General features: G+C 40.0%; 1 protein-coding gene across 1 annotated transcript; it reads right to left on the reverse strand.

The window, feature by feature from the left end:
- Window positions 1–840: 840 nt before the first annotated feature.
- On the reverse strand, window positions 841–13476 carry LOC101479869 (germ cell-specific gene 1-like protein). Its single transcript, XM_004569781.6, has 7 exons — window positions 10140–13476; window positions 7818–8832; window positions 5829–6023; window positions 3798–3857; window positions 3547–3705; window positions 3023–3134; window positions 841–1523 (listed from the first exon to the last, which is right to left on the reverse strand). The coding sequence occupies exons 2-7, from the start codon at window positions 8011–8013 to the stop codon at window positions 935–937; spliced, it is 1311 nt and encodes a 436-aa protein (XP_004569838.1). The 5' UTR covers window positions 8014–8832; window positions 10140–13476; the 3' UTR covers window positions 841–934.
- Window positions 13477–13644: the final 168 nt, after the last annotated feature.

The following is a 13644-nucleotide window of genomic DNA, read 5'->3' on the forward strand; positions in this document are numbered from 1 at the left end:
CTCCATTAAAGTCTATTACAAGTGACGAGTCCAGTCATGCAATGAATGTGCTTCATGTTTATTCATCACCTTAATGTGGAGAGAATTTTATACAATCATGCAAAAACAGATTAAAAATAAAAATATACATACAGCAAATGTGATTGCAAACTTGTGTTATATTATTTGTTATGTATTGTTGCCCCTTGAATACATTCACATCATCTCTAACATCCAACGAGTCACTGAATTACATCAAATCCCTGAAGAAATGTAAGGCTTGAAAAACAAAATGATTTGTGCAGTTTTATAAAATCAAACTGTGAGTGTGTGTGCGCGTGTGTGTGTGTGTGTGCGTGTGTTTAAATTTCAGTTGCCTAAAGTTATATGTACTTCCAGCCAGGAACAACTGTAAGCTAACTCCATGTGTAAGACATGTAGAAGGGCAAATCTAATAAATGTTACATCATAATATTCTGATTCAAGTATTAAACCCTATTCAAATATTCGCTTGCCAATATAATAATCCCAACTTTGCAGCTCTGTGAAGCTTGCATTGTCTTTAAGCCAGTTATTTTGGTTCTTCTACTGCACATACGTCTGCAGAGTTTGCCATGTGGACAGAAACATTACTGAGATAGGATGAAAATGTTACTGTGGTAACTCTTACAGTAATAAACCACAACACTAATAGTTCGGGCTCTTTTGCTCGCTACTGGTCCAGAAATTGAAATTCTCATACTGTAATAGATGTAGTACTGAAAATAGTCCAGAATTGATTTGAAACTTCATTTGTACAACCCCACATGTACAAAACTGCAGTTAAAGGTTAAAGGTGTGTGTGTCTGTGCAAGTCCTGTGAATTTTTAAAAAATATATTTTATTGTAGTTTTAGTGAGATAAGTAAAATCTGCCGTGGAGAGATGTTTGTCGAGGTCTTCTGCCCCGAGAAGTCTTAGCAGAGTGAGTCCTCTCGCTCCTCCTGGAGGGCATAATTTATCTCGTCCATCTCACGTTCACAATCTTCACATCCTTCGGTGCCGCAGCCTTCCACCACAACCACACCATGAGGGTCTGCCAGCTTCCCCCCTCCTACTCCACCTGCTCCCATTCCTCCCCCTGCTCCACCTCCCATCCCTCCCATTCCAACACCATTTCCCCCAGCACCTGCCATAGATGGCATTCCTCCCAGTCCCATCCCAACGCCAAGATTACCCATGCCTCCAACTCCAATTCCTCCTCCACCAACGAGCAGTGCTCCCCCAGCGCCACATGCCAGAGGTCCAACAGCTGGTCCCACTCCTCTGGGCCACATTGGGTCCATTAGAGCCCCCTGTTGTCCAAGCTGCATCAGCTGACTGACGGAGTAAATCCCTCCCGGCCCAGCTCGAACAACCTCCTCATAGGAGGGGGCACTGGTGGTATTTCGGGCCTCCTCCAGCCTTACCCGAGCCCGGTGCTTCATCTCAATGATGGTCTTGGTGTAGGAGTTCAATGTGGCCACAGCAGCTGCCATGCAGCAGCTGAATGAAAGCCATGCCATGCTGGAGAGGGGGAAAGATTGAATCTTTCTAGTATGATGACCAGCCAATACAAAAGGTTGTGTAAAGATTCGATCAGATCAGAAAGTGGTACAGTGAAGCTCTTTAAAGTGCCATATGACTACTGAAGCTTGGAGAGACAGCATCTATAACTGTGGTCAGTTAGTTTACATCCACTCACCACGAGCAAGAATGTCATGGAAATTTGGGGCTTTTAATTATTTCTTTGAAGGGTTCTTTTCCCAAAGTGGAATGACAATAAACCATACATTTTAATGATTTAAAAAAACAAGAACTGGATACACAAGTTTGAATGTATTTGAAATTTTCTCTAATCCACACATGGTCAGGAGTATCAATGAAGGCTCAAACATATACGTACACTCACTTCAAATAAGGCCTATTAAGTTCAAGAACAGCCTGGGAACCACAAAGGCTCAAGCCTCCCATGAACTGGAAACCAGTTTTACATTGCCATGGACTGAGAGTACAGACCAAGAAAGATGTCCCAGGTCCCAAACCGACACCTTCAAGCTAAACTGAAATTTTCAACTGCCCACATGGAAAAGCCAAATTCCTCCTGGAGAAAGATTCATGGTCAGATGAGACAAAGACTGAGCTACAATGATAGTAGGAATTGTTTGGAGGAGTAAAGGTGAGGCTTTCAAACCTCAGACAACTATACAAACTGTTAAGCATAGTGGTAGAAGCATCATGCCGTTTCCTGTCAGTGGTACTGATACATTTCACAAAGTGGATAATAAAAATGGAGGAATATGTTCAAATTATTCAACTTTACCTCAAACCAACAGCTAGATGTTTGCACCTTAGATGCAAATGGGCATTTCAACAGAACAATGATCAAAAACACACATCAACACTGGTTTTGAAATGGACAAAGCAACTAGCATTATGCACCTAGAATGGCCTACCTAAAGCCCTGACCTCAACCATGTTGAAAATCCAACAAATCAGCCAATGAGATTGGTCAAATATCTAGAATAGCTAGAATTATGCCAGACGCTTGTTGATGACTACCAAAAGTGTCTGGTAAGGGACATTTAACCAGATATTTGTGGCGGTATATGTATCTTTTTTGCTTCTGACCCCGTGTGGATCACAGAAAATTCCAGATAAATTAAAAACTCGTGCTCTCAATTATTGTTTTTAAAGTCATTAAAGATGTGTTCTGTGCAATCATTTGACCCTAGAAAAAGAAATATAGAAAAATAATTAAAAGCCACCATGTCAATCATTCATGTGAACTCCTGACCACAGCTGTAGGTAATTGAGACCATGTTAGTGTTTGTCACAGCCACTCTCAAAACAGCTTTCTGTATAGCTTGCTAACCAGATAATGTTTACACACCTTGCAGATATAAAATATTTTGACAATATTGGGTGATAATCAAACTCTGTGGGATATTTCATCTAATCTGACGATTGTTGGGGAATATTTTACTTTAATACAGAATAATTACTTTGGTTTAATTGAAACTTACGCAAAAGACCAGCCGTAGTCCCAGCTCTGTGGCCTCCAGTCTTTAGGTCCGATGCTCACAGTCATCTGAAACACTGTTGTGTACATCATGTGAGCTACCATCCCCATCATGCCTGGGAGAGGACAGAAACATGGAGATACGGTTACCTTTGCTGCAACCTGAAAAAATATGGTTAAAAAATAAAAAAGTAAGATAAAATAATTCAAATTTTGGAGGTTATTATTGTAGGAATGACTGAAACATGGCAGTCCTGCCATCCATCCATCCATCCATCCATCCATCCATCCATCCATCCATCCATCCATCCATCCATCCATCCATCCATCCATCCATCCATCCATCCATGCATCCTAGCTCTACTCTGAGCCCCTCCTGAATTACTGAGGTCCTCACCCACACACCATCTGAAGGAAAGTAATTTCCACCATTTGTATCCAACCCTTTTCCTCTTGAGGTTTTTAGATCAAGCAAGCAAGCAAGTGCCCACAGCCTTTTAGGACTCAGAAAATGTTCTTTGTTCTCACCTGAGAGGACAGTGCACATGGCTGCAAAGGCATTGATCTTGAGGGCGTTCATTTCCCTCTTGGCGCAGAGGCACAGTGCTTCCACACACATCAGTAAGAAGCCCATAGCCAGGAGACCGATGTACATGAACTCACTGATGACAGACAGCCAGAGCACACCTGGAAGCATTTAAGGATATAGAGACAATTTCTTCAGGTTAAATATTGAAGATTTTCTCTGTTGTGAGATGAAAATTTGGTATTGGACCAACCTTGTGTCTCTCCTGGTGTCAGCTCAATGAAACTTCGACACTTTTCTTCCTGATCTGCACCTAAAAACAAGGGTTAAGAAGCTTGTTATATTGTCTTTAAATCTATAATGTTTACAGGGGTCTACCTGTTTTATACAAACTAGGTTTGGGGAGAATAATCCTTTGTAAGCACTGAGAGGCACACACATACTTAAAGGTCAAATTTAAAGCTACAATCAGCTTTGAACCACAATCAGTCATAGTTGCAATCACTCCATCGAAGGGTATAAGACAGTGATTGCTTTCTGTTTACAGGATACCCAACATCACTCTGTATATGCTTTTATATGTGTGTGTTCATAACTATGTAGCCCATATGGCACTTAACAACAATAACAATGTTTTCTTTGGTCTCTATTATCATTTAGTTCGTGAAAAGAAGAAACCCTCTCAAGCTTCTTTTGCCATTAAGAGAGGATGGTTGCACTTTATTGTGTGACTCACATGTGTTAACTCAATACTACCAACAGTTTTTCCATCAGTTTTTTGCGTAGCAACAATAATCCAGGCTTAGAAAGCGGCTTAAATGAGGTGCACTATATTAAATGATAGATTTGGACTCTGAAAATCCACAATCCTGATGCAGTGAACAAAATGTATTCAAATCTTCCTCTGAAGCAAATACGGGATTTCATTGGGCTGAGTCAGCGAAATCACATGGGTATTTTCCAAGTTTGCTGTTTGTGTTTTATTCGTTGGACAGTATGTCCCTGTTGAGCTCCAGTGAAAGGACATTAAAAAAGAGGGAATAATAATTTATACTTAAAGAGGCTGGCATCTCCACTTGATTTGTAAAGCTTGGATAAAACCTCACATGAAGATTAAAACATATGAATGTATTTGTGCGTATAAAATCTTTAGACTTGTCCCCTCATGTTGAGATGTGTCCTTATAGAAAGCACATCTCCAACTTGTCCTCATCAACCAGATTGCCAGTGACTGTTAAAACAAATAATATAGGTTCTTGCAAAAAAATTCTAATTTGCACAAATCTGTGAAGCAGTTAAAACACAGACAGAGGAAGAGGTGAGGTTCATTCTGTGGGACATCTGGACTGATGCAAGTTTCACAAGATTTAAGAGTTTAAGAATCTGCCAGGCTTTAAGTTACATACCTGAGCACTGCCATTTCCCACCGTCAGTGCTGCAAGATGGCCTCATGACCAATAAGGTTACAGCTGTGCATGTGATAATAAATGGTTCAATAATATTATTTGCCAGGTATTTGTGCATAAAAATACTCTGCAACATTAATTGTTCTTACAGTGAAGGCAGGAATAATCTAATGGCATAATAACTGCATTATTAGCTCTACTGACTGTTTACTAGCTTTTAATGCTCCTTTGACTGTGGCTTGTCCTTGAAAGAGGACAGACAAATGACTTGTCAAGGAAGTATTTGCAGATCACACCAAACTTTCACCCGAGACACTCAGATTTTATGCTTTTTGGATTTATTTTACTTATCTTTCCTCTTAGTTTCTTATTTATTTTGGATAATTTTAATATGAAAATGCGTTCCAGCCACTTTCTAGTTTCAATTTCACTTGCAAGTAAAAAATGCTGTAAACTTTAGTCACAGGGCTTCATGCAGGCTCTGTTTATTCACAGTTATGTTTACTGCAGTCTGAAGAGGCTATTTTAATTAATGCACATGAACAGGGTTAAAATAATATTTGAAAATCTGCTGTTGCCCATTTTTAAGTGATGTTTGATGCATTTTAATGTATGCATTAACTTATTCCTCTATCTCAACCTGCCTTTAGTTTTTGGGTCATTATGGTAATTAAAATGTTGTAATTAAACTTGTTTTAAAAGGTAATTTATTTCCACCTCATTTACTTTTACATAGCCCCTTTGACATGAGAGTGTCATCTTGAGATTATGAAAGAAATCAGTTGAATGTTGCACAGAGAGTTTTTTATGGAGGTTATTCAGGCACAAAAATCCCCCAGTTATTCGATCCCTGATCAAAGTCTGTTCCACTCACCAACCTTCATTGTGCTTCTCGCAGGACAGCCAGAAGCCAGTGTGGAAGTATCTCAGCATGTACTTGTCCTCTCCTGTCTCCCAGATGTAGTGGACAGCGTTGGCCAGCTGCTTTTTCCTTATCCTTTCCAGCTCCTCCTTCTGCTGAGGAGACAGCGTGACATTGGAGGCTGGGTTCCTGGGGTCTGGGGTGGGCACCTCTGGATGAAGAGGACAGGAGTTTTAGGGGGACAGAAACGGTATAAAAACATACCTTTTTGCTTGAAATGAGCAAACTTAAGTAATTAACAGAATCATTTGTGTTCTTGTTTTTTTCCAAGGAGCTTTTGCTCTAATAAGACTAGAGCTGCGGAAATATGAGAAAAGTATGCCAGCAAACAGTGCTGTAAATCCTGAAGTAGGTCTCCTTTGGGTCACAGTGTGTAACACAATCCAGCCCTGAAACCTTGTTCTCCGTGTTATCAGCCCTTGTTTTATGTAATAAAAATTAAATACTACACAGAGATAAAATTGGTTTAAAGCTGAATGATGGTAAAGTGGGTTAGCAAATCCAGACAACATGCAGCTGCTGCCATAAAGTGCTGAGATAAGCAACAAAGCCGGGATTATGTGAATCTCTGGCAATAAAGTCTAAAAATACTTCAAATGCTCCAACTGTCTGCTAGCTGTGAGTAAGTAGTGAATACAGCTTAGATTTGTTACATGCTCTTCTGAGTTGTCTTTAAACATCCATCAAAGCCAGTTAAGATGAGCAAGAAAACAGACGTTTTGAGGACTCTGCGCTTTGGCCCACATGTGGCCCAGAACTCATGAGATAGAGTTTGCATAGGTTATGGAGAAGGTCTGGTCATGACAACCTAAATTTCTACCCACATAAGGTGGTGGAGCCAGTGTCAGGATTGGCACACGGCACAGTAAGGAAGCTGGGAATACTGGAAAGGGGAGCACCCATTTCTAATGGGAGCACAGCAGACACCGTCAAATACTCAAATAGTTGTTTTCTTCTGAGTGAAGTGACCTGGAAACAGCAGTGTGGCAGGCACATAATAAGAGCTCTTTAAATTCTCTATGGAAAGGAGCTCGAATCCTTTATTATCTCCCTTAGCTCTGGCTCATCCTCCAAGAAACCAAAGGAGACAATGCTGTCCCATAATTCATAGTGACACTACATCAAACAATGAGCAAAACAGATGACACAGATTATGTAAATGTTAAAAGTGAGTTTAACCTTGTTTATGCAAAACTATAAACATTAGGTTGCTATGATAAATATCTGCATCTTAGCAAGTCGTTGCCTTCTGTAACGAACGTCGTGTGTGAATTTATGAGTTTGTATCAGTTGTCTTCTCAGTTTGTTGCTGTTCTGTTTTTAGGGTTATCATAAATCATTTTAATTTGGTCACAAATATAGAAATCCCTAATAGTAAAGGCCAGAGTTACACTGAATCATCTGTCCAACTGAAAAATAAAATATCAGTGGATGACAGCTTTTTATTGATTGTTTGGTTTTATATGACCGGCAGTAAAAGAACAAAGCACGAAGTATATACAGCAGCATATAGTTTCACCTCTTCAGACTAATGTCAGCAACATCCATCACATGATAAATAATTTTAGTGTATGTGCAGTCAGAGCCTGAGGATTTCCATCAAGATCAAAATTACAGAAATATTTTATTTTGGTTAATTTGTGGGCTATTTGATCACAGCTAATCCCAAAGTACGGAGAACTACAAAAAAGTAAAACTACCAACAGTGCAAAAAAAGCAAAAAATCTCAAAATGATGCATGAAATAAGAACAAAGTCCCTCAGCTACCCTAAAATTCATTTTTTTTAAGAAAACTGTGCAGATAGTTGTGTCATTACTTCCATTTTGAGATGATTAAACTGCATCTGCTGTTACCATCAGTGACTTCAGCTGTTGCCAAATTAACCAGGATCCTTGAAATCTTTGAAATGTCCAGAATAAGCACTGTGTGGCCCGTGTGTCTTACCTGTGGTGTATGGCTGGCTGTTGTTCTGCCCGCAGTTTTTCATCTTGACTGGCGACAGGCAGACCGGCTTCACCACCTTGTGTGTCCCTTCGCACCAATAAGAGGTGCAGAAAGCCCAGACGGACAGCGTGAGGGCCAGAGAGGTGAGGAACAGTGACAGCAGGGAGCGGTTACGTCTGGACATTTTCTCCAGCATGACTGTGTCTCAACTCAAAAGCAGCCAAATGAGAAATGAAATGGTTTTGGCAAGTGTGTGTCAAAAATAGCTGCAAGAGCCAGACAGGTTCTGGTGACCTGTCTGGAGCAGAAGATTGGGGAGCTTTCTGCAATAATACAATAGAGATTGAAAATAAAGTGGTAGGAAAGAGACAGAAGTGAGGAGAGGGGATTAGTGGTATTTGAGAAGTGGAACGAAGGACGGAGGGGAAGATAAAAAGTAGTCTGTTGGAGAGATAGAAGTAGGGCAGCGCTGGAGAAGGAGAGCTAGCGCTGAGCAAAGGTCAAATAACAGTGGAATAAAGAAAGATGAAGCTATGGGATTTAATCTTTTCCAGCAACAAGAGACAGATGTGCGGGCCAGAGGATGCAGGGGGAGCTCTAACTCTCCTCCTGCTGCAGTGTCACTTAAAGGAAATAAGCATGATGAAGAGAAGCAGGCCAGGTTTAAATTTGGGACCTTTGTTTCCGTTTGGAGACTTTGGTCACAAATTTAGCCCATGTTTCTACTGCAGTCACCGCTCGGGTCTCATATTAATATCTTCTCCCCTCTCAGATAAAGACAAACATCTAAATCTTATCCTGTGGATTTTGAGACTAATCGGTTCCACTCTCAGGGCACATCCCGTTCTTCAACCTGTTCCTCCACCTCAGTGAGAGGGATTGAACTCATGAAGAAGTGATTAGTCCAGCGTCTCAGGCCTACCTCGTGGCCTGGTAATCTGTGGTAATCTTGCGGGGTTAGGTGGATGAGTTTAATGCTTACTGACACTCATGCTGTCATTGTCTGAACGACCACCTAAGAGAGGGAAAAACAGATGATGGAGGCAAAGATCTGGGATTAGGAGTCATGAAGACAGAGTCACGTCTATGTCCAAGTAATTTGAGCTGCACTTAATCCTGCCAGGTGCCACATTTGTAAATTGGTTATATTTAATACAACGTATTAGACTCAAATCATTAAACTACAATCTGATGTAGCAATATAATTCTGGGATAGGGTCCACCCCCCTGTGATAATATAATATAATATAATATAATATAATATAATATGATTCCATCAGACCATATTGTATTGTATCATGTCCTATTGCAACACATCATACATTATAAGCACAAACGTATTGGGCCTGACCTCTTGATCACCAGTTCTTGTGTTCTCTCTGCTTGTACACAAGCAATTACTTAAAAAGATTCCACTGAAGTCTGAATGTGTGCAGATTTTGTAGTAAAAGCAATTAATTACAAATTACGATCAGTGTGTCAGAAACATACAGATCATTAAAGACGTCTAGAACATGAAAAGCACCATTTTTTAAATAAAAAAAAGTGTGTCTGTTTTCATATTTGAAATCATATTTCCCAGTATTTGACAGTTTTCTTTTCAAAATTTATTATCCACTAAATGTGAATTAAAGTGTTGATAACTATAAAAAATTAGGTATTTCCAATTTCCTATTTTAGATCAAGTTTGATGGGCATCACAGCAGGAGTTTCTCTGTGTACGCTATAAACACAGATTGATTGACGAGGCACTGAGGTTTAATTTCATCTTATCAAATCAGCGTGAGGCAAACCTATAATCCACACACTCCACAAATGCATGTACTGTTCTGCTGGATTATTTGGTACCACGCACCTGACCACGTCATCAGTATAAAAGTCTAAATGATGAAGACAAACTGCACAAAACCTGAAATTCAAAGATCCCTAGAAGGAGAGGGGCTGAGCTGAGAGTGCTACCGCTATTTATTTATTTATTTTTTAGATTTTCCACAGACATCACGATAAAATCATTGTCAGGTTTAACACAACAATGGTGACGATCCGATATGGTGACACCTTCCTCAAGACATTCATTTTTACTGACTCTGATCTCAGTCTTAGATTAGAAATGCTGGTTTTACTGAAGATGTCAGCGATAGAAAAACTGAATTAACACAGCTCGTTGAAGCATCACAGATTTCCATAAATACAAGTAAAAAAATATAGTTTCCCTGTTTGAGAGAGCTCTTTGTTTCATCTCATCAGTAAACGCTGAAATCCAGCTGCTGCCGATTGATCGGCTTACACTTGCAGAACATAATGAAAAAAAAATCTACTTACCTTTCCTTGGATCTCAGGAGAGGCTCTTTTTGTGTTTCCTTCACCTGTCTTCAAGCAGGGTTCCAGTTTCCTTCACCTTTCTTTTTCATGCTCCCTTATTACTCCCTCGTGCTTCTTTGGGTGAGTTTCCATCAGAAACCCACCCAGATTTCCCTCTAATCCTCCCAAGTCCATCTGTTACTTTCCCTCCCCTTTGCTCCCTGCAGTGTCTTTTCCTCCACTCTCACTCTCGCCTCGCCTGCCTTCCTCATCACGCCTCCTCTCTCAGTCATGGCCTTGCTGACCTGTCCTTCTATAGATTAATTTGTATACATGGTATAGAAAGGCTTAGATTGAGACGAGAGCTGGTGTTGTGATTGTAATTCTGCTCCTTTAACTCTGACCCGTCTTAACACAAGTGAGGTGCAGCTACTGTTTATACTGAGTGATGACTGCACAAATCACTGGGCCGTGATTAGAAAATGATTTTGAGTTTGCTGGATGTTTTCTTGCTTCAGTTGCCTTTGTGGTCTGTTGAAATGAAACATCTGTTTTGTTGCTACACCTTAAAAAACGTTTTTAAGAACTTCTCCATCTGTATCCTAAGATGATGCCAAAACCTTACCAACACTCTCTAATTATCAGTCACCAGTCAGAAATCATGTGAGGCCCAGCTTTGGTTTTCTTATCTGGTTAGTCATCAACATTGCATACTATTGTGAAAGTGCTTTAAATTGCTAATGTTATGAATTTGTGTTGTACACAGGGACATTAATATTTGATCCCCTGCTGTATTGAAATTCATTTGTATGGTAGTTTCATTTTAATTGAAAGAGACAGAAATCCAACAAAAGTCCAGAAGAAATTGCATCACATAAAAGTTATTGACTTAAATTTCACTGAGAAATTTAAGTGAAATTCTGGCTGGAATCCCCTGGAACCCAGCCAGAATTCTCCCAATCAATCAATCCACCATTGTGGTCAAGTCCAGAGAGCTCCCAGAGGACATCAGGAACACGACTGTAGACCTGCACAAGGCTGGGATGGACTACAAGACCATCAGCAAGAAGCTTGGTGAGAAGGTGACAGGTGTAGGTGCAATTGTCCGGAAGAGGGAGAACTCTAAACGGCCATCAGTCATCCTTGGTCTGCAGCTCCATGTAAGCTCTTGAATCATGGGGTGAGGGTGATCATGAGAAGATGGTGGATCAGTACAAAACTACATGGGAGGAGCTTATTATATTATATTAAGTATCTGAAGCCAGTTGGGAGCACAGTCACCAAGAATACTGTTGTTAACACTGATGGATGTATCCCCCTCCTCAGGAAGGAATGTATACAGGCCATCTTAAGTTTGCCAGTGAACATCAGAGATGGTTCAGAGAAGTCTTGGGAGAAAATGCTGCCATCAGATGAAAAACAAGTTGACCTCTTTGGTATCAACTCAACGCACTGTGGTTGGAGGAAGTGAAATGCTGAGTATGAAACATTTGCTTTGGAGCTGTTTTCATGCTAAGGGTGCAGGATGACATCATGATGCAGATGGATGGGGCCCACTTCTGTTAATCTTAAGATGGGTCATCGATGACTCTTCCAGCATGACAGTGACTCAGAACACCAAGGGAACAAAGGAGTGGCTAAATAAGAAGCACATTAAGGCTGAGCGGCGTGCCTCCAGATGTCTTCTGTGGTTGCTTCTTGGTTTTGTTTCTTGCACTAAACAACACATTCCTCATCATGCATTGAAAGCCTAGGTTAGTTTAGTTTTTTCCTTTGTTTCTTACATTCAAAATAAACAGTGTTTTAATTGGGATTCATTTGGCATCTCCCTTTTTGTCATGGCTGTGGAGCCTGGTTTGTGACAGTATATCAGAGGGTCAGCTCAGATTGTGCCGTTTGGAGGCAGAGGTACAGAGGAAAGGGCGAGATCGATTGGACATGTGCAGAAGAGGGATGGCGGATAAATTGGATAAAGGATGCTGAAAATGGCCCTACCAGGCAGGAGGAAAAGATAAAGACCACAAAGAAGACTCATGGAAAGAAGACATGAAGAGTACTGGTGTCACATAAGAGGATGTAAGGGATAGGCAAGTTGCTGTGACAACAGAAATGGGAACGATAGAAAGAAGAAGCAAGTGACTTTACTCTCTATGACATTATCTTAACTACTCTGATGCAGTTTGACCTTTTAAAGAAAACTGTTTGTTCTCCTGTTACTTTATTGGATTCGTTTTCATCTATAGCAGCTCCACTCTGTGGGCTTGTTCTCATTTCAAGGCACACAGTAACCAAACAGGTACATTTACACCCCTTTAACTAACTGTTTTTTTTAACCAACGTACTCTTTTTCCCTGATTCCAGATTTATTGCTTTAAGTGACATTTTCACCAGCTGCCCTGACACAGCATTAATATTTAACCTTGTTTTTTAACCAGTCCTTTAAAATGAAAGCATTGGTTTCAAGTAACTTGAACTGCTCTTCACATCTACCCCCTGGGGTAGTGAGTGGGCATCACTGACTTTGAAAGCAATATGTTCAGCAATCACACGTCTAAATGTTACCAAACACACTGAGATAGCAAATGATGTGTTGTTGGGCTATTTTAAACATGTTTCTCCTCAGCCTGCGAGCGAGGATTTTATGATTATTATCCATCCAAACTGGTTTAAAGAGGGACTCAAGTACAACAAACTTTAATAATTATAATTATGAAAATTTTGTCAGGTTGTGATTTATTTATTTAATTAATTGGGCAGGTGTTAAAGGAAAACCTGCACTTAATATGGTGACACTTTTTATTCAGAATCAGCTTACAGAGGTTTAATTAGTTCAAGGATTCGTAATGAGCAGAAAAAATTGTTCATGGTCATTATTCTGAATCTATCCCGCTGTATGAAGGCGATGGCTAGGATTATATAACTCTACTTACTGTACAAAAAAACAAAAGGCGACACAAGGTCTCAACTGACCATCGTGTCCTAAAATGACTGAAGCTGACTGTCAAATTCCCAATCTGCCCTGGTCTGTTTTTAAGACACTAAAGCCCTCTATTCATGAATGGAGGGACTCAGCTCATCTGTCAATCCTATATTTTCTGCTCGTGCCCAATATCTGTAGTGGCTTCATCTGCCCTCCACTCACCCTTGCACTTCTAAATTAATCAGGAGATTAATGAATGATGAGTGAATGAATAATTAAAGCAGGCCTAATGCTGTGGCCAAATAAATATAGGCTAAAGATACTGTTTGAAGACAGTTATTTAACTTTGACAATTTGTGGCTGTATGTCTGCATATTTATTCCATAAAAATCTAAGACAACTGGTTTAAACATCATAATGATAGTAATAATAACTAAAAAAAAAAAAAAAAAAAAAAAAAAAAATCCCATATTTGCTAACGATGCGGAATTTATCAATGTGCAAATATTTATAGCTTTAAACGTTTCTTCTGCACGGGTGCTGGAAAATGTTTTGTGTAAATGTTGGTAATCATGGCCCTCTAGTGGTGACAGTGAGAAAGTCCTC

Source organism: Maylandia zebra, linkage group LG22, assembly GCF_041146795.1.
Source record: "Maylandia zebra isolate NMK-2024a linkage group LG22, Mzebra_GT3a, whole genome shotgun sequence".
Taxonomy (NCBI): domain Eukaryota; kingdom Metazoa; phylum Chordata; class Actinopteri; order Cichliformes; family Cichlidae; genus Maylandia; species Maylandia zebra.